This window comes from Aspergillus wentii (assembly GCF_001890725.1).
Source record: "Aspergillus wentii DTO 134E9 unplaced genomic scaffold ASPWEscaffold_2, whole genome shotgun sequence".
Lineage (NCBI taxonomy): Eukaryota > Fungi > Ascomycota > Eurotiomycetes > Eurotiales > Aspergillaceae > Aspergillus > Aspergillus wentii.
This window is the reverse complement of record NW_024467833.1, coordinates 4,628,807-4,650,695: the sequence shown is the minus strand read 5'-3', so window position 1 is coordinate 4,650,695 and position 21,889 is coordinate 4,628,807. Positions and strand designations below refer to the sequence as shown.

General features: G+C 49.0%; 8 protein-coding genes and 2 non-coding genes across 10 annotated transcripts; 3 read left to right on the top strand and 7 right to left on the bottom strand.

The window, feature by feature from the left end:
• Window positions 1-214: 214 nt before the first annotated feature.
• On the bottom strand, window positions 215-2,353 carry ASPWEDRAFT_49693 (rDNA-binding RNA polymerase I transcriptional factor; the record flags this gene model as incomplete). Its single annotated transcript, XM_040837314.1, has 1 exon — window positions 215-2,353. One exon carries the CDS (start codon window positions 2,351-2,353, stop codon window positions 215-217), a length of 2,139 nt encoding a protein of 712 aa, XP_040693492.1.
• Window positions 2,354-3,210: 857 nt separating this feature from the next.
• ASPWEDRAFT_169640 (uncharacterized protein) lies at window positions 3,211-3,954 on the bottom strand (the record flags this gene model as incomplete). The annotated part of the gene is made up of 1 exon (XM_040830495.1): window positions 3,211-3,954. One exon carries the CDS (start codon window positions 3,952-3,954, stop codon window positions 3,211-3,213), a length of 744 nt encoding a protein of 247 aa, XP_040693491.1.
• A 1,419-nt stretch (window positions 3,955-5,373) lies between these two features.
• ASPWEDRAFT_t62 lies at window positions 5,374-5,458 on the top strand. The gene has a single exon. It is a non-coding gene; the product is annotated as a tRNA-Ala (tRNA).
• Window positions 5,459-5,641: 183 nt separating this feature from the next.
• On the top strand, window positions 5,642-5,725 carry ASPWEDRAFT_t63. The gene has a single exon. It is a non-coding gene; the product is annotated as a tRNA-Ala (tRNA).
• A 616-nt stretch (window positions 5,726-6,341) lies between these two features.
• Window positions 6,342-8,157, bottom strand: ASPWEDRAFT_25610 (cytochrome P450; the record flags this gene model as incomplete). Its single annotated transcript, XM_040832749.1, has 5 exons — window positions 6,342-6,443; window positions 6,503-7,273; window positions 7,339-7,457; window positions 7,503-7,755; window positions 7,822-8,157. 5 exons carry the CDS (start codon window positions 8,155-8,157, stop codon window positions 6,342-6,344), a joined length of 1,581 nt encoding a protein of 526 aa, XP_040693490.1.
• A 217-nt stretch (window positions 8,158-8,374) lies between these two features.
• Window positions 8,375-8,930, bottom strand: ASPWEDRAFT_396368 (uncharacterized protein). Its single transcript, XM_040835142.1, has one exon. The coding sequence runs from the start codon at window positions 8,772-8,774 to the stop codon at window positions 8,478-8,480; it is 297 nt and encodes a 98-aa protein (XP_040693489.1). The 5' UTR covers window positions 8,775-8,930; the 3' UTR covers window positions 8,375-8,477.
• Window positions 8,909-10,205, top strand: ASPWEDRAFT_25609 (uncharacterized protein; the record flags this gene model as incomplete). Its single annotated transcript, XM_040832748.1, has 5 exons — window positions 8,909-9,085; window positions 9,137-9,512; window positions 9,563-9,680; window positions 9,739-9,806; window positions 9,877-10,205. The coding sequence occupies 5 exons, from the start codon at window positions 8,909-8,911 to the stop codon at window positions 10,203-10,205; spliced, it is 1,068 nt and encodes a 355-aa protein (XP_040693488.1).
• A 169-nt stretch (window positions 10,206-10,374) lies between these two features.
• Window positions 10,375-12,193, bottom strand: ASPWEDRAFT_151261 (rRNA-processing protein PWP1). Its single transcript, XM_040829598.1, has 2 exons — window positions 11,875-12,193; window positions 10,375-11,820 (listed from the first exon to the last, which is right to left on the bottom strand). The coding sequence occupies exons 1-2, from the start codon at window positions 12,123-12,125 to the stop codon at window positions 10,488-10,490; spliced, it is 1,584 nt and encodes a 527-aa protein (XP_040693487.1). The 5' UTR covers window positions 12,126-12,193; the 3' UTR covers window positions 10,375-10,487.
• A 589-nt stretch (window positions 12,194-12,782) lies between these two features.
• ASPWEDRAFT_49689 (uncharacterized protein) lies at window positions 12,783-18,425 on the bottom strand (the record flags this gene model as incomplete). The annotated part of the gene is made up of 11 exons (XM_040837313.1): window positions 12,783-12,793; window positions 13,401-14,171; window positions 14,229-14,318; window positions 14,413-14,488; window positions 15,180-15,205; window positions 15,261-15,922; window positions 15,998-16,402; window positions 16,898-16,950; window positions 16,987-17,964; window positions 18,018-18,230; window positions 18,330-18,425. 11 exons carry the CDS (start codon window positions 18,423-18,425, stop codon window positions 12,783-12,785), a joined length of 3,381 nt encoding a protein of 1,126 aa, XP_040693486.1.
• Window positions 18,426-19,228: 803 nt separating this feature from the next.
• ASPWEDRAFT_169633 (F-box protein) lies at window positions 19,229-20,445 on the bottom strand (the record flags this gene model as incomplete). The annotated part of the gene is made up of 2 exons (XM_040830494.1): window positions 19,229-19,375; window positions 19,441-20,445. The coding sequence occupies 2 exons, from the start codon at window positions 20,443-20,445 to the stop codon at window positions 19,229-19,231; spliced, it is 1,152 nt and encodes a 383-aa protein (XP_040693485.1).
• Window positions 20,446-21,889: the final 1,444 nt, after the last annotated feature.

Here is a 21,889-nt window from a genome sequence, read left to right as displayed (position 1 = left end):
AAAGAAAGGATTGAAAAAAAAAAAATCCCATACGCCACGCTAAACAAATCGAAACCCAAAAATAAAAGATTTTTTTGTTGCAACAGCATATAAAGAAGAAATTGAAGTAAATAAACGCTTTGGGGTATTGAGCAGATGTATGTAGATGAAAACTTTTTTGTTGTGTTCATGCATTTGTGGAGGGAGGGAGGGGGAGAGAGAGGGAGGGTATGGTTTACTCCTCGTCGGTTTCAGTCATGTCATCCACATCGTCGTCGTCGTCATCGTCGAGTTCACTGTCGGAATCATCCTGGTCATCCAAGCCGGGGATACCTCGCCATTGGACGTAGTCGTCTTCCAACCAGCGACGGCTGCGCGGTAGCTGGTATGGGTCAAAGGGGAAGTATGCGTCGAGCTGGTAGCCGAGGTCATCGCCAGCGCGAGTCTCGCGTTCCACTTGGCTGAAGCGGGGGTCTGATAGGGCGGAGATACTGCGGAATGAGGAGATGCGGAGTCTCTTGTTTGTTTCAAGGATGGAGATGACAGAGATGAATTGCAGATGGTGCGTGATCCGCGCAAACTCCGAGACAATGACCGGCGAGCAGACCTTGAGAGGGTTCAGCTTGGAGAAGATACCACGGTGGAGCACTTCGTAGACCGATGGTGGGAAGGCGATCTCTTCCGGCTCGAGCTCATCCACTTGGTCGGCGGTATCGCCCTCCATAGCGGCAGTAGTCAAGTCTCGCCAACGGAAGCAGAAGATGTAAAGGAGGGCCTGGGCCGTGGAGTAGAATGGTCCATAACGGCGGAGGTCCGGACCCCGACAGCTATCTTCGTACTCCACGCGGAGGTTGCTCAGATGTGTTCCCAAAAGGTCGAACACGTCCCTAACGACCTCTCCAGAGACGTGGGCACCTCGGGCGACAAAGCTGGCGAGGTAGGCAGCAGCAGATTGACGCAGAATACCTGGTTGCAGCTTGTTGAAGATGAGCTGAACACAGCTGGCAGCAAAGCGGTCGACGAGGATCGGGGATGACTGAGAGAAGTGGAAAAGGAGGAATTGTGTGTGACGCGAGCGGTAGGTTGGGAGGATAATTCCCTGGAAATGACTGAGCAGGAGGTCAAGGGCATTTTCCTTGTCGTCCAAGGTGCCCGATGTGAATGGAGGCGAGTAATATTCAAAGAGACAATCAATCATGCCATCCAACTTAAAGATGTTATCCTTGATGGTCTTCACCCGTCGAGAGTCGGTATCGACAGACTCGTCGCTCACGATAGACGCATCATCAGCTTCATCATCCTCGTCCTCTTCAGGATTCACATCATGGAGCAGATCCTCGCCGACCTCGTCCTCAAAGTCTTCCATGTCCACCTGGATCTGAACATCAATCTTGACGAGCTTCTCAGTAACGAGAGCAAGGATGTCTGCCTGCAATTCAGGGGCATAACTGATAACTCTAATCAGATTCCGCGTATACGCAATGTTCGCCTTGGCAGAATCCGTATCAAAAGGAAATTGCATGGAGAGGATAGGAGACAGCGTGCCGCTACCGGAAGGAATCAATTGCATGATATGGCGGAGAGCCATGTGGATCCGCGTGTAGATTTCTGGAACATGAACAGGCGCATATCCGGGCAGTTTGCCCGTAGCCTTGGGGATTTCTCCCATATAATTGACCAGCATCTTCAGCACCGGCCCCAGGTAAGTTCCCTGGGCGGCTGCAAGATTGCCCAGAAAGCGAATGTACAGCTTAATATACGACTCATCACGCCCGAGCCATTCACTGTTCAACACCGCGTGCACCAAGCCGTTGCAACTGCGATCCAGGGAGGCAACGTTCGACAGTAGGCCCAGGAGATGGTGTCTCAACGTAGTGTGCGTAGGCACCTCGTATGAGGAAAGACCATCTTCATCCCGGCGCCTAGGGTCTGCCGAGAAGATCTCCTTGATGCGGTCGTAGGCTTCACTGTCGGTGCCCGAGATATGCCGTTGAATAGCTCTGCGGACCTCCTCCCGGACCACTGCGGCACTTTTGTCGGTGGTCCGTTGACTATTATTATTAATATTATTATCTCCATTCTCCTTGCCATTCCATGGAACTTCACGCATCGATACATCCGACTCGAACTGGACTCGAGCCCGCTTCTTGGGGCTGGGCGGCCCGTCACTCGCGTCGGAGGCGCCAGACGAGGACGGGGACAGGGAGAGATCGGCGTCAGCCATCTTGCGTTTCGTACCGGCGCTATCTGTTTTGGATGACTTCAGAATTGGTATAGGGGATGACCTGGCAAGCATCTTCGAGGGGTTGGTTGCAGTAGTGGTAGGTTTGATAGCCGTCGCTGGGCTGCGCGAAGCGGTGGCGAGGGAGACCATGTCAGGGAGAGTTTTAGGGAAGAGGTGAGGGGTCGATTGCAACAGAGCGGGATGCGTTCGTCATTTGTTGGTCTCGCGGCCAACCACTTGATAGCAAAGATTATCTCCTCGGGGATTCAAGCAGAAGGAAAGAGGAACAATGATATAAAGAGGATAGAAGCACACGACACCAGACGAGTGATCCACCCTAGGCTGCTACAGGTTATAGGCGCGCTGGGGAGGCCGTTGATCACAGCTTCATCCGTCTGCAAAGACCAGGAATCCAGAGACGCGTATCTGATCGGAATGGACGCACTGGACACAGACAGATAAGCTCCGTGTTGGAAGAAGCAAAAGAAAAGAAAAAAAAGTTGACGCCGACCGAGAAGCGGAGATGGGCGTGAAATTTTTCTTCTTGTGGGGCGCGTTACCAAGTGGAGCCTGAGGCCGGAAACCCCGTGACCAACGCGTGACCCGTGCTCCCCGCGAACCCTACACCTTTCCCGATTAGGTTATATAGCTTTAACAGATGTGTAGGTATGGTACGGTATCATTTACTATGTTCATTTCAGATTCAGATTGTTGTAAATATCATGAAGCAGATCGAAACAATCTAAAGCTCCTCCCAAGGTAAAATGTAGACATATTCATGGCATAACAGTAACAGTAAAAAAAACACGACGTAGGCAATTTGAGGCCTCCCATATGGTATATAGCGGATAAAACAGAGGATTAGATGACACGGATAAAGAGTGAATATAGGTTGGTCGTAGCAGAATGCGCTTCGATGGGAAGAAAAGATCCAGTTCTCTTCCGAATCGAAGGCGCAAGTCATCGAACATTCTCAAGGCGGAGAAGGAACGGAAAGGTCAAACCCCTTACAGCCAGGGTCCGGCGGCAATTGGCCCCAGTTCATTGTCGAAGATACTGCCGTGGAGATCTTGAATCTCTACCAGGTACTCGTCGACGGTAAATTTCTTGAGTCCTTTGTTTCGCAGAATCATCTCCTCGTCATCCAGTATATGAGCACCCCCAAACTCTTCAGCCACTTCGTTGACCTGCTCCAGCTCCTTGCCGAACGGATGAGCCTCAGCTTTGAACGAATCATGTGTTGCTCGGCTTGAAGGGGTGCTGCGAGCCGCACTCAATGGTGGGGGAGACAGTCGTGTCAAAGAGCGCTGGCGAGCGAGTTCTTGGTGGGATCGTTTGGTATGAGACAATGCTCGCTTGGGAACCAATGGTGCATCTGTAGATGAGGTGGACGAGCGAGGAACACTGGTCACAGTAGCCGACCGCTTGGGGAAGTAAGACGGGTGCGGGCTTACGTCGATTGGCGATTCATCAGGCGTGGTAATGGGAGAACCAAAGCTGTGCTGGGAGAAGGACAATTCCGAATCGTCTGGTGATTGCAACGAAGAAGTCGAGGAAGACGTAGCGGAGTGAAGGTCAGGCGCATTGTAGGCCAGCATATTCGTCGTCGAAAGCAACTGGACTGGGCCCGAGATGTTCCCCCGCTTGATCGTACCCGAGGAGAACTTGATCTGACCCTCACGGTAGGGCATGGGCGCAGAGACCTCAGGGCGCTTGCTGCGCTTGGTAAAAGCTCTGGTCAAAGTCGACATTGTAGCGGTGTACTGTAGTAGTAGGACTGGGTATCACGATGATGTTTCAACAAACAAACAAACACAGTGAATGTTTGTATGGGATATCCGTTTTGATATATTCGTTTTGTCCTCTTTCCTAATCGCTCGTCTATTTTTGGAGCCTTTCTCGAATCGTTTTCGCGAGAATCCAGTCGCTTTTTTGACGGAGAAAGGCAAAGAATGCGTGGTAGACGATCGCGGACGGTGGAGAACAAAGAAGGAATGGAAGATCGATGGGCGGAATGTCCGTTATCAGATGAATCTCTTGTTTAGAGGAAAATAGAGGGAAAAATGAATGCAGAGAGGTGAAGTCAATTTTCGCACAGCAAAAAAAGGATTCCAAGTCTCTGAAGCAACAAGTGGGATTGTTGGAGTGTTTTTTTCCTTTCCTTTTCTCCTCTGGGGATTTTTTGTTTCAAGGGGTGATTGTTGCCGGTGCAGTAGCGGTGCAGATGCAGTAATAAAACAATCGACCAGTCAGAATAAAAAATAGAAAATAAGAATATGGAGAGCGAACAACCAGGACGCGTCTGAATCAGAAAAAATAAGAATGAAGGAATGAAGCCAGGATCAACCGATCAAGGAATAAGAAGTGAAGCAATAATATAACTGAAGAAGCGAAAAATGAGGTACCAAAAAACCCCCCAGATGGGATGAAAGAGGGAGAAGAAAGGATGGAATGGAGGAAAAGAAGAAGAAGAAGAGGGGAAAGACAAAGAATGACCTTTGACAGGCCGGACTGACCAGTCCCTGTGCCAGGGCTAAAGTCTGTCTGCCTCTGTTCGCACCGGCTAACAAATTGTATGGCGTTGGGAACAACCGTGGACACCACACTGGACCACCGGACGGGAACCGTGGAGGGCCCAAACTAAGCGCTCGCCGACCGAGTCGCAGGACCAATCGAGGTGCAATTGTCGCTGTGGCTGCTTGGGTCGGATGGAGACGCTGCGAGCTGACCCAGGGTTGCTTCACGAACTCCTCAAAAGTGGTTGCGAGAAATGCAATTCCAGACCATCAGAATTTTCCCTCATTGTTCGCCTCTTGCTGTAGATTTTTCCGTTGTCGCCATCGATCGAACTGTGGTTCTGCAGGATTGGGACGGGTTGGATGGTACGGCACGGAGTAATAATCACCAGACAGGAGAGCACAAAACCCTGGATACTCGGCCCTGTGATGGGTCATATTTTTCTCCTCTAGGGAGTATCGAGGAGTCAAGGAGAATTGTTTCTCTTTCAGACATAGTGACGCTACTTCAATCAACCGGAAACTGCTAGATGGTTAGGTTGGATAGTGAAACAACCATGCCATCAGAAGTTAATTGTATATTCATACTGATAAGAATTGTGTGAATTATGCCGTGAATCGAATAGCATAGCCTGATACTCTAAACCAATGAAAGGGCTTGTAGCTCAGTGGTAGTAGCGCTCGCTTTGCATCTTTGTAAATTTGCGAGAGGTCAGGAGTTCAATCCTCTTCAAGTCCACTTTTTTTATTCTTGATTTTTCTTCACTCATATGATGCGCTCATCTGTACCCTAGTAGCAATATTTTTTTATTGCACGACTGACTATGCAGAGTCGATGAAGTTACGGTGTTGAATCGGTGTTTTTCTCTGCGGACCTTTGCTTAGTCCAAGTAGTTAAATAAGCCGAGAAACTTCATCCAAAGGGCTTGTAGCTCAGTGGTAGTAGCGCTCGCTTTGCACCTTTGTAAATTGCGAGAGGTCAGGAGTTCAATCCTCTTCAAGTCCATTCTTTTTTTTTTTTGCCCTTCCTTCACACCCTCCTAATACATCTATCGATCTCATGATCATTACAAAACTCTGTATACTGAACGAGTGAAATACTCCTTTACTCGACTCGATCACTTGATTCTGGACTGGTGATATCCATGATTCAGTGAGGGGAAGCTGACAGCTGAGGCACTTATGACCCTTGTCGCATCACTCGCGAGCCCTGGCTATCCCGGGCCAATGAATACGAGCTTCGAAATCAGCCGGAAACCGCTAGATGGACGGGCTGCGATGGCTGAAACAGCGGTCAAACCCAGTGGCTGTTTTTCACTTTCGCTGCATCCTTCTTTAGCTCCTGGAGTCCTGTTATTTTATCATTTCTCGGACTGGAAGATAATATTTTTAGTACTTCGTTGTAGTATTTGGATTATGCGAATAATGCCAGGATTCAAATGAGATGCAGATGGCAGTCCGGATCTTAATTTCAAATCTCAACGCTCAGACAAGGCATTTGCTCACACTAAAACCGCTAACAGCCATCCCCACTCTGCACCTTAATTACCATCTCCACCGAGATAATAGCCTATCTGATACAATATGCCTTCCTTCAATGATGACATAGGAAGACAGGATCATCATTCCTGGCCTCGTCGTCGGATTACCATAGGCATGTCATACTGGTACACAAACCAGGCGTTGCGATACTTCCATTCATGTTTCGGATCCACCAGTTGAATCTGCATGATCAGCGTCATAAGCATTTCGCCACGTCAGGGTTTCCACATTGACAACTCACATCGAACAAACTGTACAAGGTGGCAATGAACTTGTAGATCTCCAGCATCGCAAGGTACCGTCCCATGCAGATTCGTCCACCGCCTCCAAAGGTAAAATCGCTGGTATCCTTCATTCGGCGCAGTCGAGACTCATACGCCTCAACATTCTCCCCTGCGCCCTTCAGCCATCGATCCGGATTGAAGGAGTCTGCATCTTCCCCGAATACTCCATAGTCCCGGTTGGTCACGAATGGATTGATGCCAACTTTCGTCCCCGCGGGGATGTAACGTCCATCAGGCAAGGTGAAACCTTCATCGGGTACGACTCGTTCTAAGATCATCGCAAGACCTGGGTTCATGCGGATGCTCTCGCGGATGACGGCATCAAGATAGGGCAAAGCATTGATGTCTTTCCATTTGGCCGGAATGGTCAGAGATGCTTGTGTCAGTTCATCAGCGAGCCTGCAAGATGCGTCGGGTGTTTTGGCCAGGTAGTAGACCGTGGCACGCATGGTTGCGGAGGTGGTGTCACCTCCGGCAAGGATGCTCAACATCAACCAATTGACAATTTGGTTGTCATCCACAATGTCCGGGTGTGTTTCCTTCAGTTGCACATATTTCTCCAGTGTGTGGTTTGCAGGGCCCGACTTGGCTTTTTCCTCGCTGGATTGGGCCTGATATTCTGCAACAACCTTGAAGGCATATAGAACACCGGTGAGAGTCGGCTTAGGACCGATTCGAACGAGTGGGTTCTTGTCGAGGAGGGAGTCAATCCATGGGATTTGGGATACCTAGGCAACCAAGTATTAGATGGGAACATAGCTGAATGGTGCTTAGCCCAGAGGGAGGACCTCACCGGTGCAAAGTAAATGAGACCCTTTGTCGAGTCGGTGATCAGATTATTCACGTCCTGCTCCTGGTCAATGAAGCCATAGTGACGACCAAAACTAATATTCGCAGTGACATCCCAGGCAACTATGATCTATCAGCCTGATTCCGTGGTAAACAAGAAATGCATACAATATCCAATCCAATCATCTGCAGGACAGACTGTTCCCGCGTTCGGACCATCGGCAAACTTGGCTGCCAACTTCTGGACCAACTTTCCCAAGGTCTCATCGATTAGTGGCTCATACTCGAGAACCTTGGTCATGGACCAGAGGCCCCTGATAGGCCGGATATTCTGATTATGCCAATCCTCATCCGGCGTGTTGAACAAATTCGATATCCGGTGACCCTCAATAAGAACATCATTGGGCCTGTACATATCACTCTATTGATCCATCAGTATCGTTTTTCCCTTTCCCCGTCACATGCATCACAAACAAAGCTTGCGTACCTTCTTCCACGGACTACGAGTCGTATAGACCACTCTGATCAAATTTGGGTCCGACAAGCTCAGACAGTTCGGACCGATCCGTACCACCGAGCCATACTGTCGGTGAAGCTGGACGTGCTCCAGGTCAATGCGGCCGCGGAAGGTGTGTACGGCACGCCAGACGTCTGTGATCTTGGCAGCGACGGGGCCAGGAAAAACGCTCAACGAAGAAAAGAAAAGGTCCCAGGCGATTTTGCTGATGAGGATGAATCCCAGCGCTGTGACCACACGGATCCACAGTCCTGTTTCCGGGAAAATGGTTAAACTGGGGTCTACACCAGAGGCCGTGCCGTGCATTGTATGTAGTGTGCTAGGTACCAAGGTCCGGGTCATTGGGATTCAAATTGAGGCTGCTGGGAAGAGGCAGAAAGGATTGAAATCAGATCCATCACAGACAGGGAATAAATATTAATCGGGACGGCAGCCAAAAGCCATGATGATGAGGGGGAGCGAAGAAGGACTTAGCGTGCAGTCTCGGGTTGCCTCGAGCCAGCCAAAAGCAATTAGTAAAAGGCAAAAGACAGGACGTATCATAATGGACAGACCTGTTGGCGCCCACTAGTGTGGCTCATTATTTGTGTACGGGGTATGTTTCCACCATTCAAGAGGAGAAGCTGTCAAGGCTGAAAAGTGAAGACTGAAAGTGAAGAAAAACACGGACGCTTCCTATCGCGGGGGACCGGCAAGTGGACCAGCGACGAGAAACGGGGTTTGACAGCAGGGCTTTGATTGAACTCGATCAGTCTGGATGAAGTGAATGGGCTATCATTTGGGGCTATATGGATGGATATGGCTATTCGATAAAAGAACAGATGCATAATCGTGGCAGACTGGCTGGGATAGAAATTGGCCAGAAAAAGCAAAGAAAAGGCAAAGCCAAAAGTACTGTTTCTCAATATATGCTTCTGCTTCATCGGCACAAACAGCCAGGAACACGAACAATGGCATTGTTAGGACAATATAATGGCGTATCAGCCTGGTGTATTTACTACTTGAAGAGCTACACATTGATGCATTTTGAATCCCATATTGATTGTCTGCTTCCACAATGTCACAGCCTCAGATGAGCCCGGAATACCTGGCCCAGAGCCAGCAAACCACCCTCAAAGCTGTCATGTGGATTGTATCCTTGATTCCTCTGGTTGTCGTCTGTCTGCGTCTCTACGTTCGAGTCTTTATGAAGCGTGTCTTTGGATGGGATGACTTTATCGTCGTCATTGCCACCGTATGCCCTTTTCAACCTCATTTACATCCCCGCCTGTTGATAACAATATAGGGCCTCCTCATTGCATATGCCGCTGTCTGTCATGCTGCTGCCGACGCTGGACTAGGTCGACACATCGCATACGTCGCCCAGAACCCCAAAAATGTCACGCAGGTCGCTCTTCTGTGCGATATTGGAGAGTCGCTGGCCATCATGGCTTGTTCTCTGGGCAAGACTTCATTCGCAGTGACGTTGCTACGTATCGTCGTGAAGCGGTGGATGGTTGCACTGCTGCTTTTCATAATAATCACTATGAACATTGTCACTATTCTCGCAGCGCTATTTGTGTTTGTCCAGTGTGAGGATCCGAGACATTTGTGGGATCCGTCTACTCCCTCCAAGTGTTGGCCTACGGATGTTTGGACGAATTATGCGCTCTTCGTGGGAGGTGAGTTTCTTAGGTTTCTCTACTTGGTAGGATGCTAATCTGTTGGTTAGCATACTCCGGTCTGCAAGATTTCATCCTCGCATTGATGCCCTGGACGATCGTCTGGAAACTCCAGATGAAGAAGAAGGAAAAGTTTGGTGTGGCCATCGCCATGAGCATGGGTGTTTTGTAAGTTCCACTCTTACCCATATCTCCATATCCATCGCATACTAATAATGATTGACAGCGCCGGTGCTGCATCCATCGTCAAGACAACCTATCTAGTCTCCCTTTCTGCAAAAGCCGACTTCACCTGTACGATCATCCACCACCCATCCCTACATCACCCCCTCTATCATCCAAAAGTACTAACAGTAAAATACAGGGGAACTAACCCGCCTCCTCATCTGGGCAGCAGTCGAAGACGGCCTAGCCATTACAGCCGCATCAATCCCAGCCCTAAAACCCATCCTGACTATGATGTCTTCCACTCCTGGCTCTGGCGATAGCTATAACATAATCACTTACTACCACCATGGTAGTAAGCAGAAAGTGTTTGCTCCTCCCTGTGGTAAGACCGAGACGGATATCATTGTGACGAAGACGTGCGAGGCTGAGGAGGATGCAAGGAGTATAAGGGCGCTGTCTGATGAAGAGCAGGCGGCGACAAATACGACGGGGATTATGGTTACTACTTCTGTGAAGCAGTGTTGAATATTATATGGCTGAGTATGATAGGATTATGGTCATTTTATGGTAATAGTAAATAATAACTGATAATACAAAGTAATAATATTGGATTTTCTACAGATGCCTTAGATCTTATCTGATCATGTACGTTTATGTACGTTTCCGGTCAAGTCGATCATTACCAGGATAGTATGCACTTCATCTCCCAATCCGGGGTATCTCAATGTTTTCATTCATTCCATACCTTTGAAAGGCTAACATAAACAAAACTTTCTAACATATCAACATTTCATCCATGTAAATCACCTAATCCTCATCCATCGACTCCCAGCCATCCTGTCCCTGGGCTGCAGTCTCCACACCGCCTTCATCCTCCGACTCGCTGTCGTCAGGTTGGATACCGACTGTCCGCTCCTTGACGTCACCCTCAAGACCAGGCATGCGGTTCACGAACGCACGACGCACAGCGCCGTTGGTGGAGGTGTCCCAGATTTGAACAACACCCTTGCTGCCGGCCACAGCCAACCGGAAGCCTACATCGGTATCGGGTGCAAAGGTGGTCGAGAAGACCTTGCCCACTTCCAGCTTGCGCGACACGACCATGCTGGGCTTGTCATCCTGGATGTTCCAGAGCTTGACCTGCTTGTCGGTGGATCCGGTGACCAGGAAGCCAGGGATGCTGCCGTTGATGTCAAAGGACGACACCGAGGTGTCGTGTGCCTGCAAAGACCACAGAGGCTTCGACTCGGCCGGGGTGGAGGGGACATTTCGCACATCGAAGCGGTACACCATACCAGCATCGGTGGTGACGTAGAAGAAGTTGGGGTCGTGAGGATCCCAGCGCACGTTCTCAACGTCGGCATCAACACCCCATCGGGCCTTGGCATCAGGGGCTCTCATATCGGCTGCCACCACGGTACGGTCGTAGCTACCGCTGAGCAAAACGGTTGATTCCTTCGGGTGCCAGTCCAGCGAACAGACCTTGTCGGTGTGGTGGGTGTAAGACTTGGCGCACTTGGTGGTGTTCAGATCCCAAAGCTTCACAGTTCTGTCGGCCGAGGCGGAAGCCAACAGGTTGCGGTGCTGTCGGTTAGCGGAAAGAGCGAGAATCGAGTCGACGTGGTAGTTGTCATTAGCCTTGGACCGCTTCTTCTTCTTTCCGTCTTCTGCACCATGGCCCAGAATGGCGTTGGGGTACATGCAGTCAACAATGTCCAGATCCCAAATCTCAATGTCGGGCTCCATGGTTCCCACCGCGACAAAGTTACCGTTTGTCCGTCCCTCGGTGTTGTTTCCAACGGGAATGTCGAGCCATTCCACGCAGAGGGGAATAGCGGGCAGCATGATATCGTGGTGCACGTAGAGGTTGTCGGCATGATCCTCGTAGACGTAGACTTCAAGGTGTGCAACCTCGTCCTCCACCTTACCAGCCAGAAGCAGGTTGTCGGTAGGAAGAATCTGCAATTCTTCTCTTTCCTCATCCTCCTCTTCTTCCGGCATCACCAAGTATGGGTCTTCCTCATTGGGCTGGTGGTATGCCAGCGACTTGACATTTCCAAACATTGTAACCTTCTCGCCCTCCTCATCGACATCATCGCTGTCATAGTGGTCGAGATCGTATTCTTTAAGGTCGTCGTCACTAAAAAAGAACCGTCAGCCAGAACTCTCCCCGTAAACCAGCAGAATCACCCACTCGTTGGTCGACTTCTCTGCCTTCTTGTCTTCCTCCATGGCATCCTGGCCATCTTCCTTCTGGTCCTCATCCATTCCCTCATCCTCGTCGTTTCCTTCCTGGGCAGCGCTCAGATCGCCCTGGGCCTGCTCAAGCTGCATCTTCGCAAGCTTGGATATCCGTCCCATCTCATTCTCGTCGATTTCATATTTGGTAGGGAACTGGGCTGCGACGCCTCGGCGCACCCAAGTCGAAGTGGTAATCATAGACATCGTGAATGAAAAACTTTTGTATAACCCGAAACAAAAAAAAAAAAAGATACTTTTATCAATCCCCGCGATAACAAGTGGGATGTGAGTCTGTCCCCAGACAAAAAAAAAACGAAAAATGGAAAAGTCACAGATAAATAAAAATGATATTCACACGACAACAGATCCCCGTCTACGACGGTCTTGTTGACTCTTCTGTATCCAAGCAAAAGCTTTGCAATTGAATCGATCGTCCCTCTTGATTTTTTTTTTCCTTCTTTTTTTGTGGTCGAATTTCGTTTCCGCCCGGCAGAATCTCTCGCCGATTCTCCGACCGCCCGGCATTTGCTGCGGAGAATTACTGCTGAATAGACACCAATCGCCGTTCTTCTATCTCCATTATTTATCCAGGAGTGATTGAAAGCTACTTCCTATCGAAATACATCCAGAAATCAATTGGATTGAAAGCCCCGGATTCCTCGCTGTCAAAATGCATTCTCACCTACACACGCCGCAGAACGTCAGTATGTATTCCTCACTATCTCCCCCTCCGATCTTTAAATTCCACGATACTAACACCCATCCAAGACTGCGAAGAAATCATGACCGCCCTCGACGAATGCCACGCCCGCGGCTTCCTTTACAAAGCGCTCGGAAACTGCAACGAGGTCAAGCGCGAAGTCAACCGCTGCCTCGGACAAGAGCGGTACGCCCGCGCAAAGCGGAACCGGGATGCCGCGCGTGACAATCGGAAGCGTATCGAGAAGATCTGGGCGGATGAGCGTGCAAGCGAGCAGGGTATCTCGGCTGGTGATGCAAAGCAATAGTGGGACTGGTTGTTGTGACCTCGGTTCGATACAGAATCTAGCTGGAGTTTGGGATAATGGGATGGATGGATTGAAAGAAATACGGAAGGGAAACCGAAACTGTTCCATCGGAGATCCAAAATTCACGGACATGTATTATTTGGCCCTGAGTGGGCTCATGACTGGTGATCTAAAGGCGTTTTGGTATATAAAACATGCACATTGTACATTAGTTAACACATCGAGTATAAACTACTCTTGTCCAAAGATTGTAAAATCCAAAGGTACTCTTAAATATCATCTATTGAATATCATATTGAAACGATTGCAGAATATTCACAAGAGTTAATGAAGACTTTTTGTGACGTAGTAGTTCCCACCCAAAACGCCATCCCAATGAAAAATATATCTCTTTACAGCAATCAATGAAGATCGGATCATTCCATCGCATCCCCGGCATTGTCTGCCTCATGGGATGGCTCATGACCCTCACCACCTTCTCTGTTGGCTCCCTTATGGTGACGCCGTCTCCTCTTCTTCTGAGCGCCTGCATCACCATCCTCTTTTCTGTCCTGCCCCGCATCACCGCTTTCTTCCTTAGAAGGCTGGGCCTCAGATTTCTTTGCCTGCTTCGTGGCAGATGCAGAACCAGAACCGCCCTTTTCAGCCGGCTTCTTGGATTTCTTCATACTCAACGGGTTGGGCCCCTTTGGCTTCTTCGAATCACGCTTCTTCTTCTCCTTGGCCTCCCCCTCACCATCCTCGCTCCTCTTCCTCTTGCCCAATGACGAATCGCCATCCAAACCAGCCCGGAACTTCCCTTTCTCGAAACCATCTCTCACGTTCTCCGACGGGTTGCTCATGGGCTCAAGAACCATGACCGACCGCTTCACATACACGATAGGAGTTCCTGGAATAGACCGTGCGCCGACCCGTAGAGCTCTGGACTTTTGCATCGCTTCTTTTAATCCGTCGTCTGGACGCTTTCTCTTCCTCGATTCACCGGGAGCGGGCTTCGGCGGCGCGGGCGGATCCGCCGTTGCGAGAGTGTAGTGCTCCTTGTTGCGTTTCGAGTCGCCCGTAGGAGCGAGAAGAGAAAGTAAGCACTCGACCTCGTCGATGGGCGTCGAATCTTCGTTGTGCGAACAATGGCGCAGAGGGACCTCAGTGGGTGGTGGGAGATGGTGGGGACGGACGGGGTTGTTGGTTCTCGGGTTGATGGGCTGAGCTGCCATGATAGCGGCGAGGGAGCATTTTGTCAATACTAGATAGCGAGCCATTAGTTATAATGTCAGTGGAAGAATGCTCTTGCGGTACGTACGCGGCTTGACTTTTCCTTGAAGCGTACGTTCAAGTGCGGGGAGAAGATCCATCTTGAAGGAGTGAACTGCGCGGAGAAAATTCGAGTCGACTGTTCAGTTAGCATTAGCATATTTTCATAAAGCATCAAAAACAGTCTGCTTCAATCGAGCAGCTGCGTCAATGAGCCGGGATTTCATTCTTACGCAGTATTTGATACGGTTCGCGAAACCCAAATGCCAACTCATACTGATGCATGAGCTTGCGATACTTCTTCGAACGCTTGGCCCTCATTTTAAATTTCGGCCGTCAATGAGGTCTTGGAGTGTAGAGAAAGGAATGTTGTGAAAACTAGAGAGTTGGAGCACTTCCTGTTCCGCTTGGAATCGAAACTTTTTTTTGCCGGGCGGAGTTGGGGCGCTTTAGATGTGGTCTGTGCACTGGTGTTTTGCGATAGAAATAAGAACATATTGCACTCTATCATTATTATCTAGCTAAAGAAAGATATGGAAAATGTTGAATTATGGCTTATATAAAGCAATAGATTGATATATCTGAAATATTGGATATTTGCACCATCTGGTACGAGATAGTGCTGCATTTGATTGCTAGCAGAAGTATGATCTTAGAAGCCGCAAACTTCTATTCTGCGTGTTGAATTCGTCCACGTCCTCTGTATGATGATGAAATATTGCCAGTTATGATCGAAAATGGATCAAAGGCTAGTATCCCGCCGACACTGAAGCTGCATCAAGACTGTTGAACTCGACAACTTCCTGTGCGCATGGTCGGTATCGGACGCTGGGTGGATTCTAGGAATTTAATTCTCCGAGTTGAATCCATGAGTTGAGCCACGAGATGAGATGAGCAGAGTCAATCAGACTTGTGGTGATGAATCATTTCCTGGTGTTGTATGTGCCGTTGTTGAATAACATGGCCTCTCTCAGCCCCCTCTCTTCTTGCAGCAACCAACAACAACACTGATGTCATCCATCTTACCTAGTTACCTATTAACAATGTATTTTAGAAGAAGAAAAAACGGACGTTGACTTACCCCCTTCGATGGCCAGACCTTCGTCAATTGCTTTCTCCATGAATGGACTCTCAGCAAATGGATCCTGAGCGATATCCAGAGAGGCCTTCAGCAGTTCCCTGGCTACGAAGACCATTCGTTCTTCGGCCAAGGCTGCCGGAGGGGCCCACTCCGAATCCATCTCATCATTCCGCCCTTGGTTCCACTTCTTAATACTGTCCAAAGTGATAGTTAAAACCTCTTGCTCCCAAAGGTTATCCAGGACACCATCCGATACGGCAAGCACGAGATCATCTTCTTCCAGTGTTACTTGGGATAATACGGCATTCTCCCTCGGTGTGTCCACACTGTTTGTCCCTAACTGCATCGGGCAGTCGAACCAGTGCCATTGCTCATTTGTCCGGAACAAAATCTTTCCCTCGCTCGGGCGAATGATGAGCACCTTACAATCCCCTATATTGGTGACATAGAGAAGTGGCTTTGTATTCCCTTGATCACCAGTCCAATGTAAAAGCGCAGTCACGGAGGTTGTAGTTCCGAACCATTCGTTCGGTGTTTTGGTTGCGCGACATGTTTCCTCGTAGGCCCGTTGAAGATATTCGACAGGGTCCGGATTTGAAGTCCCGTTGATCCCTCGCTCGACCTCGAGAGCCCAAAAATGTAGTATAAGTCTCGACCAAAGCCTGTTCTCGAATGAAGGGGAAATGTCAGCCACAAATCCTCCAGCAGTAAAAAAGGGTCTAGACAAGAGCACTTACGCAGCGTGCCCCTGTGGCTTCGTAGCCCATGCGCCTACACCATCATTGACACCGATGAAATTCTCCGCAACCAGGATCGCATCATCCCCATTGTTCAATCCCCGGATTAGCTCCCCCTTGACGGATAATCTCTTATCCTGGCTATGGTAGTGGGTGGTTAGAGGGTCGGAAAAGGATGAGGATGGCGGAGACATGAACGGTGGGGGAAACGGGCGGGGAGCCCGTTTTGCACAGAGAGCATATCCCGTTTCCAGATAGAAGGGAGATCTGGAGAGGGGAATCGGCGGATGATGCCCCGGCTCGGGGGTGGTGATGCCGTACGACGGCCAAACGGCACGGTAGTTGCGATGCTGCCGCACCACAGGCGTTTGAGTCCTAGGTCCCTGAGCTGCGCTCCACAGTGGGCTACGTACAAATATAGTGTTCGTAGCAGCCTTGGTCACCATGCCCGCTCTGAAAATGTGCAGAAAGCACACTGAGATGCCCGGACGGATGGAAGGTGGTTTCTTCGTTGACTCATGCCGGGAAGAAAAGGGTTGAGCGGATGACTTTTCGAATCACAGGACGATAAGCAATACAAAGCCTTGACCGCAGCCAAAACGAGAAGGACAAAAGAAAAAATGTTGGGTCTCAAATACCTAGTCAACGCGCACGACAAATGCACATTATTCTCCGATATTTTATCGCATCTTTCTCGTTCTCCTCCTGTCACTCCAAGCTTTTTTAGAACTTTTTAAAATTGATTCCGATTAACTATGGATTTAGCTGCCGATCTAGCATGACACGGGGCCATTACTATTGAGGACTAACTGGCCACCATCATCATAAAACTCGTAAAACCCATTATTCATTGCCTCCATATTTGGCACGCATCATTATTGCTCAAGATATTCATCTAACCAGTGTCGATGCATCTCCCCCCAATCCGGAGTATGTTTGTCAGAAATCCAATCCTAATTCTGGGCGGCTGCGGTGCGCTCCTTTCGGACCTCCGCGCCGATCAATGACAAAGAAAGATCCAATTCGGTGACGAGCACGGAGTCGTGTGCCTCAAAAAGGAAGGCTGCAAAGGTCTCGAAGATTACTTTGGCGATGCTGTTGCACCGAATGCTCAAATCCACACGGCCCGGGCCCTTGCGACGCTTGGCCAGCAAACCACGCAACATACGTTCCGCGCAGGGGCAGACACGCTCGACTTCAAGAGTGCAAGTCTCAGCACACTGACAAAATGGCATGCAGATGCACTTCTTTTCCTTGCAGAAGTTAACAAGGGAACGTCTGGTCTCTTCACGGCGGACCTGCCCGAGACTCTTGCCCTCGAGCTTGGCGAGGGTGGCCGTGCGATGGTCCAAGATGATCTCCTTCTCCCAAGCAGCGGAATCGACGGTGGAAGGGTCGACGAAAGGGAGAGCTGTGGTCGGGAATTCTTCCTCTATCTCGGCCATTGGGACCGTCGTGAGATACTTCTCGGAAAGGTTGGTCTGGGTCTCCCGCAATGGCTTGCGGTACAACCAACAGAGGCCCTTCCACTTCTGAAAGTAGGCTGTGGTCTCGTCCTTCAAGAAGGCCAGGGTGAAGCGACGATATCCGAAGATATCAGTGGCGAAGAAGTCGGACTCCAGCATCCTGGCCACGGCACGACGATTGAACTCGTCCTGATTCTGCCAAATCACCTGCTTGTCCAGGAGACTGCAGACGGTTGGCGAATCAAGGATCTCCTTGCAAGCCAGATATATCCTGTACAGATGGCCGGGTTCAGGAAGCACAAAGCCAGCGTTTGGCTGCTGGCGAGCAGTTCCACCAAAGCAGGAGCAAAGCTCCACGTTCGCCAATTCAACCATGATCCTCGCATACACGCAATAGTAGAGGCTGTCCACAGTCTCAATGAGAGTGGTAACAGAGTTGGAGGTCACGACTTCTTCAGCGCGCTTGATTCTGGTCAGGATACCGGTCGGGGAGTCATCGAGCTGGGAAACGAATCAGTTATCTGCCTATGATTTGATGGATACCATATACGTACATCAACCCCATAGTGCATGAAGATGACGAGCATGACCTTGGCAATGGCATAAACCTTGCAGAAGACGTTCAGAACACTTTCGACTCTGTTGCAGCCGTTGTCATCGATTTTGTCGTCAAGAGTGACGGCGGAAGCTCTGTAGCTTGAATCAGACGGCAAGATCCAGTCCACAGAGCTAACTGTGTAGGGACGGATAGGTTCGACGGGAGCCATCTAATATTCTTTTGTCAGTTCCTGTCGTGATATCTCGAAGAAAGTCTCGAGGGCAGAGGGGAGACTGTCTGGGGAGAAGAGGAGGGAGGGGTCACTTACGGCTGAAGAGTACGAACCCTCAGTGCTGTTGGATGTCTGGAGCTGCAAAGCCTCGAGCTGTTGAGCTTCTTCCTCTAGCTGATTCTGGGAGTACATGTAAAAGCCGTCTGTGTGCTCACAGTCTGAAGACTCTGGCAGAACGTTGTTTTGGCTTTGTCTGGACTGAAAAGCACGTTTGGGAAAAAGCTTTTGGAAAGCAATCTCCCAGAGACGAGAGCTAGAGCGCCGAGAGGGAGCCATTGTGTGTGCCCTAACTCTTTCAAGCCACGTGAAGGTCAAGCCGCAGTGTGAAGAGTTGTTTGTCGATGAGTGTGGAGGAGGGATAAAGCTGACGATCGAATGTGCAAGAGGAGAGAGGGAAAAAAAAAAAGTCAGGCAGAGGGGGGTGGGGAGGAGGAGTAACAGATCTTTGTGCGAAAGCAGTGAATACAGAGGCATTGTGCTATTTCACAATACTGTCCTCTTTCTCCCTCGCTCGCTTAATATTTGATCAAGGGTATGTATTGATCGATATTGATATTGATATTGCATTTTTGCTACTTTGCTTCAAGATGGTATATCAACTTGATATCAAACGGACCTTATATCAAGCAGCATGCACAGATCCTCTCCAAAATACACCATAAACAACCTAAAACTTTAACTAAAAAAACTAGCTTGAGTACTTTAATTTAGCTTCTCCTTGTCTCAAGTACATGATGGAAATATCAGACCTGGACTCGACGTTGCAAGAATTCATGGTATGCAGCAAACAGAAGACCGTAGGTACAAACCATAGCTACGTACCAATTTATGACGATCAAAGGCTAGGAACCTTATAATTAGATTCATTTACTAGTCAACGTGAGACATAATCATAACCCGTCTATAGATTTCTTTATTCATATCAAGACCACCAGCTACAGAACCAGCGGATCAACCTCAATCTTGGAATCTTCAGTGCAAATAGAGTATGGCAGGATGACCTCTGGAATTTTCCAGATCAACCTATTCGCTCTGTCAACATATTCGGAAGGGATGGAAGAGCATTCGCTAAAAGAAAGTGACTGGAAAGAATACCAACTATCAGCTAGCGACTCTTGATATAAAGAGAAGAAAGACCTATGCTTACCTCAAGATTCTTTAAGCCCCTGACCCACTCAAGGTCAAAATCGCATATTTCACTCGGCGTGTTTTTGAAATATTTGATAGGATGTGAGAGAACCTGCTGACAGTTTTCGAGCCAGAGAACCTTCAATCTAGCGCCTGGCGCGAGCCCATCCTCTCCAACAAAATGCTCATCTGATTCCTCGTCATAACCTCCGAGCCAGTTCAAAAACTCGGGCTGGGCACCATTACAAGTCCTCAGCTTGAGTGTTGTAAGATTCGGGTTGTTCTGGACCAGCATCGACAGCTGCCACGGTGTGATGCCAGTTCGTTCCATGATGAGTGTTTCCAACCCTGTGATTCCCATGTTCTTATACGGTCCGATTCCTATCAGTGCGTTCCAAGCCGTACTGCCTCGTGCGGGCTGAAGCCAGGCGGTTGGTCTCATGAGACCGTCTCGAATATGTGGATGTTCGAAGCGCAATGCCAAATGGCGTAATGAGCGCTTACATGTTTTACCTAGAGCTTCAGCACTTTCGGTATTGATATCGTAAGCCATGAATTCCAAGTCGACGAGAGATGCTCCATAGCGGCGGACAAGTTTTGCGAATAATTGGTTCTGTAGTCGGACCATCTGTTCCAGCGTTCTCGGCTTATTCTCACTGATGGCTAGGCTTCGCCGTTTCAGGTCTTTTGTTCTAAGAGGGTATTCGCAAATCGGTTCCTGTTTCATATGGGTGGCTGGTGGCTGCACAACGGAAGCAGTAAAGTCGAGCCGGCAATCTCCATTTTCCCTAAGTTTCGTTACCTGGTCCAGTGTCGCCCAGCCAGCCTGGAGGAAGGAGATAATAGAGTGTATGCGTTTCTGAAAGACGGCTAATCGAAGGCGTTTAAGGGATAGAAGGTGACAATCATAGTTAGATCGAGATGTTTCGCCGAATGAGAGCAGTGATTCAAGAGGAAGGTATGAGAGGATCATGAGGATTACTTCTGGAGGGAGCGAGCTGATATTGCCGATCTTGCTAGCCATGGCGAATCTGGGTGAAATTCGAAGGATCGATCTGATCTGTCAAAACTAGTCGGATCATTGGAATGTGGCGTCGGGTTCCTACCAATTCTATATTTTCGTTTCGTACTGGGCAGTCGGTATTCTTAACTAAAACATCGATAAAGCAAATTTGGGTATCTCTGAGGTCGTAAAAGTCGTATGTCATGACATTCGTCAAAAATCTTCCAAGCACAATTGCTCCCTAATTTAAAGAGGCATCGAAGGCGTTGAAAGAGGGAAAGCAAAGAATGTCTAGAACCTGTTCTAAAAATGCTGGATTTAGCAACGCAGTTCAAGGCGACTGATATGCTAGAGTCCCATCCAGACCAGATGTAACACCACGAAGCCACCCCAAAAACCGGATACACGATCCAAACTATACCAGGGAAGAGAAAATTTGAAAAGAATACGATTGAGATGGAATACTTACGGGGCAATAAATCAAGAAATTAACCTCAAGTCGAGGACCTTGCAGTAGCCAGTCAGAAAGATGAGCATCAAAGATAGCCTTTTTAATTTCTACAATGAGTCAAGCAAGAGTTAGTTTCAAATTCTGAGTTTATGATGACCTTTTGCAAAGTGGGGGACATGACAATAGCCCATGATAAGTCCCCAGATAGTAATAAAGAAGCTATACGGAGTGCAAACGACATTCTTTGTTCTCCTGCAAGAAACTGCAAGGAAGCTCAGGCGACAGGAGGACATTTGGAGGCAGCGACTCTCGACAAAGCAAATTGACACTAGAATGAGGGGACAGTATACCTTCAAATCTTCACGAATTCTTCGACAAAGCGAGCGCAACGTCGGGTGTTGACGTCGACAGGAAGGCGAATGGTGACGCCTGGTCTGACACAAGAATCCGGTACCAAGAGGGATGTGAATAAAGGATCCGAACCTTAGGAAGGTCTGCAGCCTCTTATCCATGGTTATGGGTCCATATTTATAGATCACGGATGCTTTGACAAATACTGTGACTTGGCCACATACCACGATCGGCTTTGGGGGTGGTTGCAACGGGAGGTCATCCACGACCGTTGACTAACCACGCCGTCAAGCGCTGATGCCTGCAACATGTAGGCCAAAAACAAAGATATCGGCAGTTACAGCGTGTTTGCCCTCCCTGGATGGGGGACTCTGGACACACATTTGGGCAGCGAAAGGACCTGCCATTTTGGCATACATTAAACCTGGCTGGCATTGGGACTCGAAGTGTCAATGGTGGTCAGCGAAGGATCCATCGTCCATGACTGGCGAAAATAGCCCAGCAATTAGTTCCGATCTTGCTTCTTGGTGGTTATTTTCTTTGTTCTTCCTGTAGCTCGGTTTCTATAATTTCTTTTTCTGGGTGGAGCCTCATGCAGCCGAATCTGTAACCTGGAACTCAAGCAGGTGGGAAAAAAGCAATTATGGCGCTGAAATCGACCTC

Coding starts and splice junctions, on each gene's coding strand:
- ASPWEDRAFT_396368 (XM_040835142.1), bottom strand. CDS start 8,774: ATGAAGCAGAAGCATATATTGAGAAACAGTACTTTTGGCTTTGCCTTT.
- ASPWEDRAFT_151261 (XM_040829598.1), bottom strand. CDS start 12,125: ATGTCTATGATTACCACTTCGACTTGGGTGCGCCGAGGCGTCGCAGCC. Junction 11,821..11,874: donor GCAGAGAAGTCGACCAACGA/GTGGGTGATTCT, acceptor GTTCTTTTTTAG/TGACGACGACCTTAAAGAAT.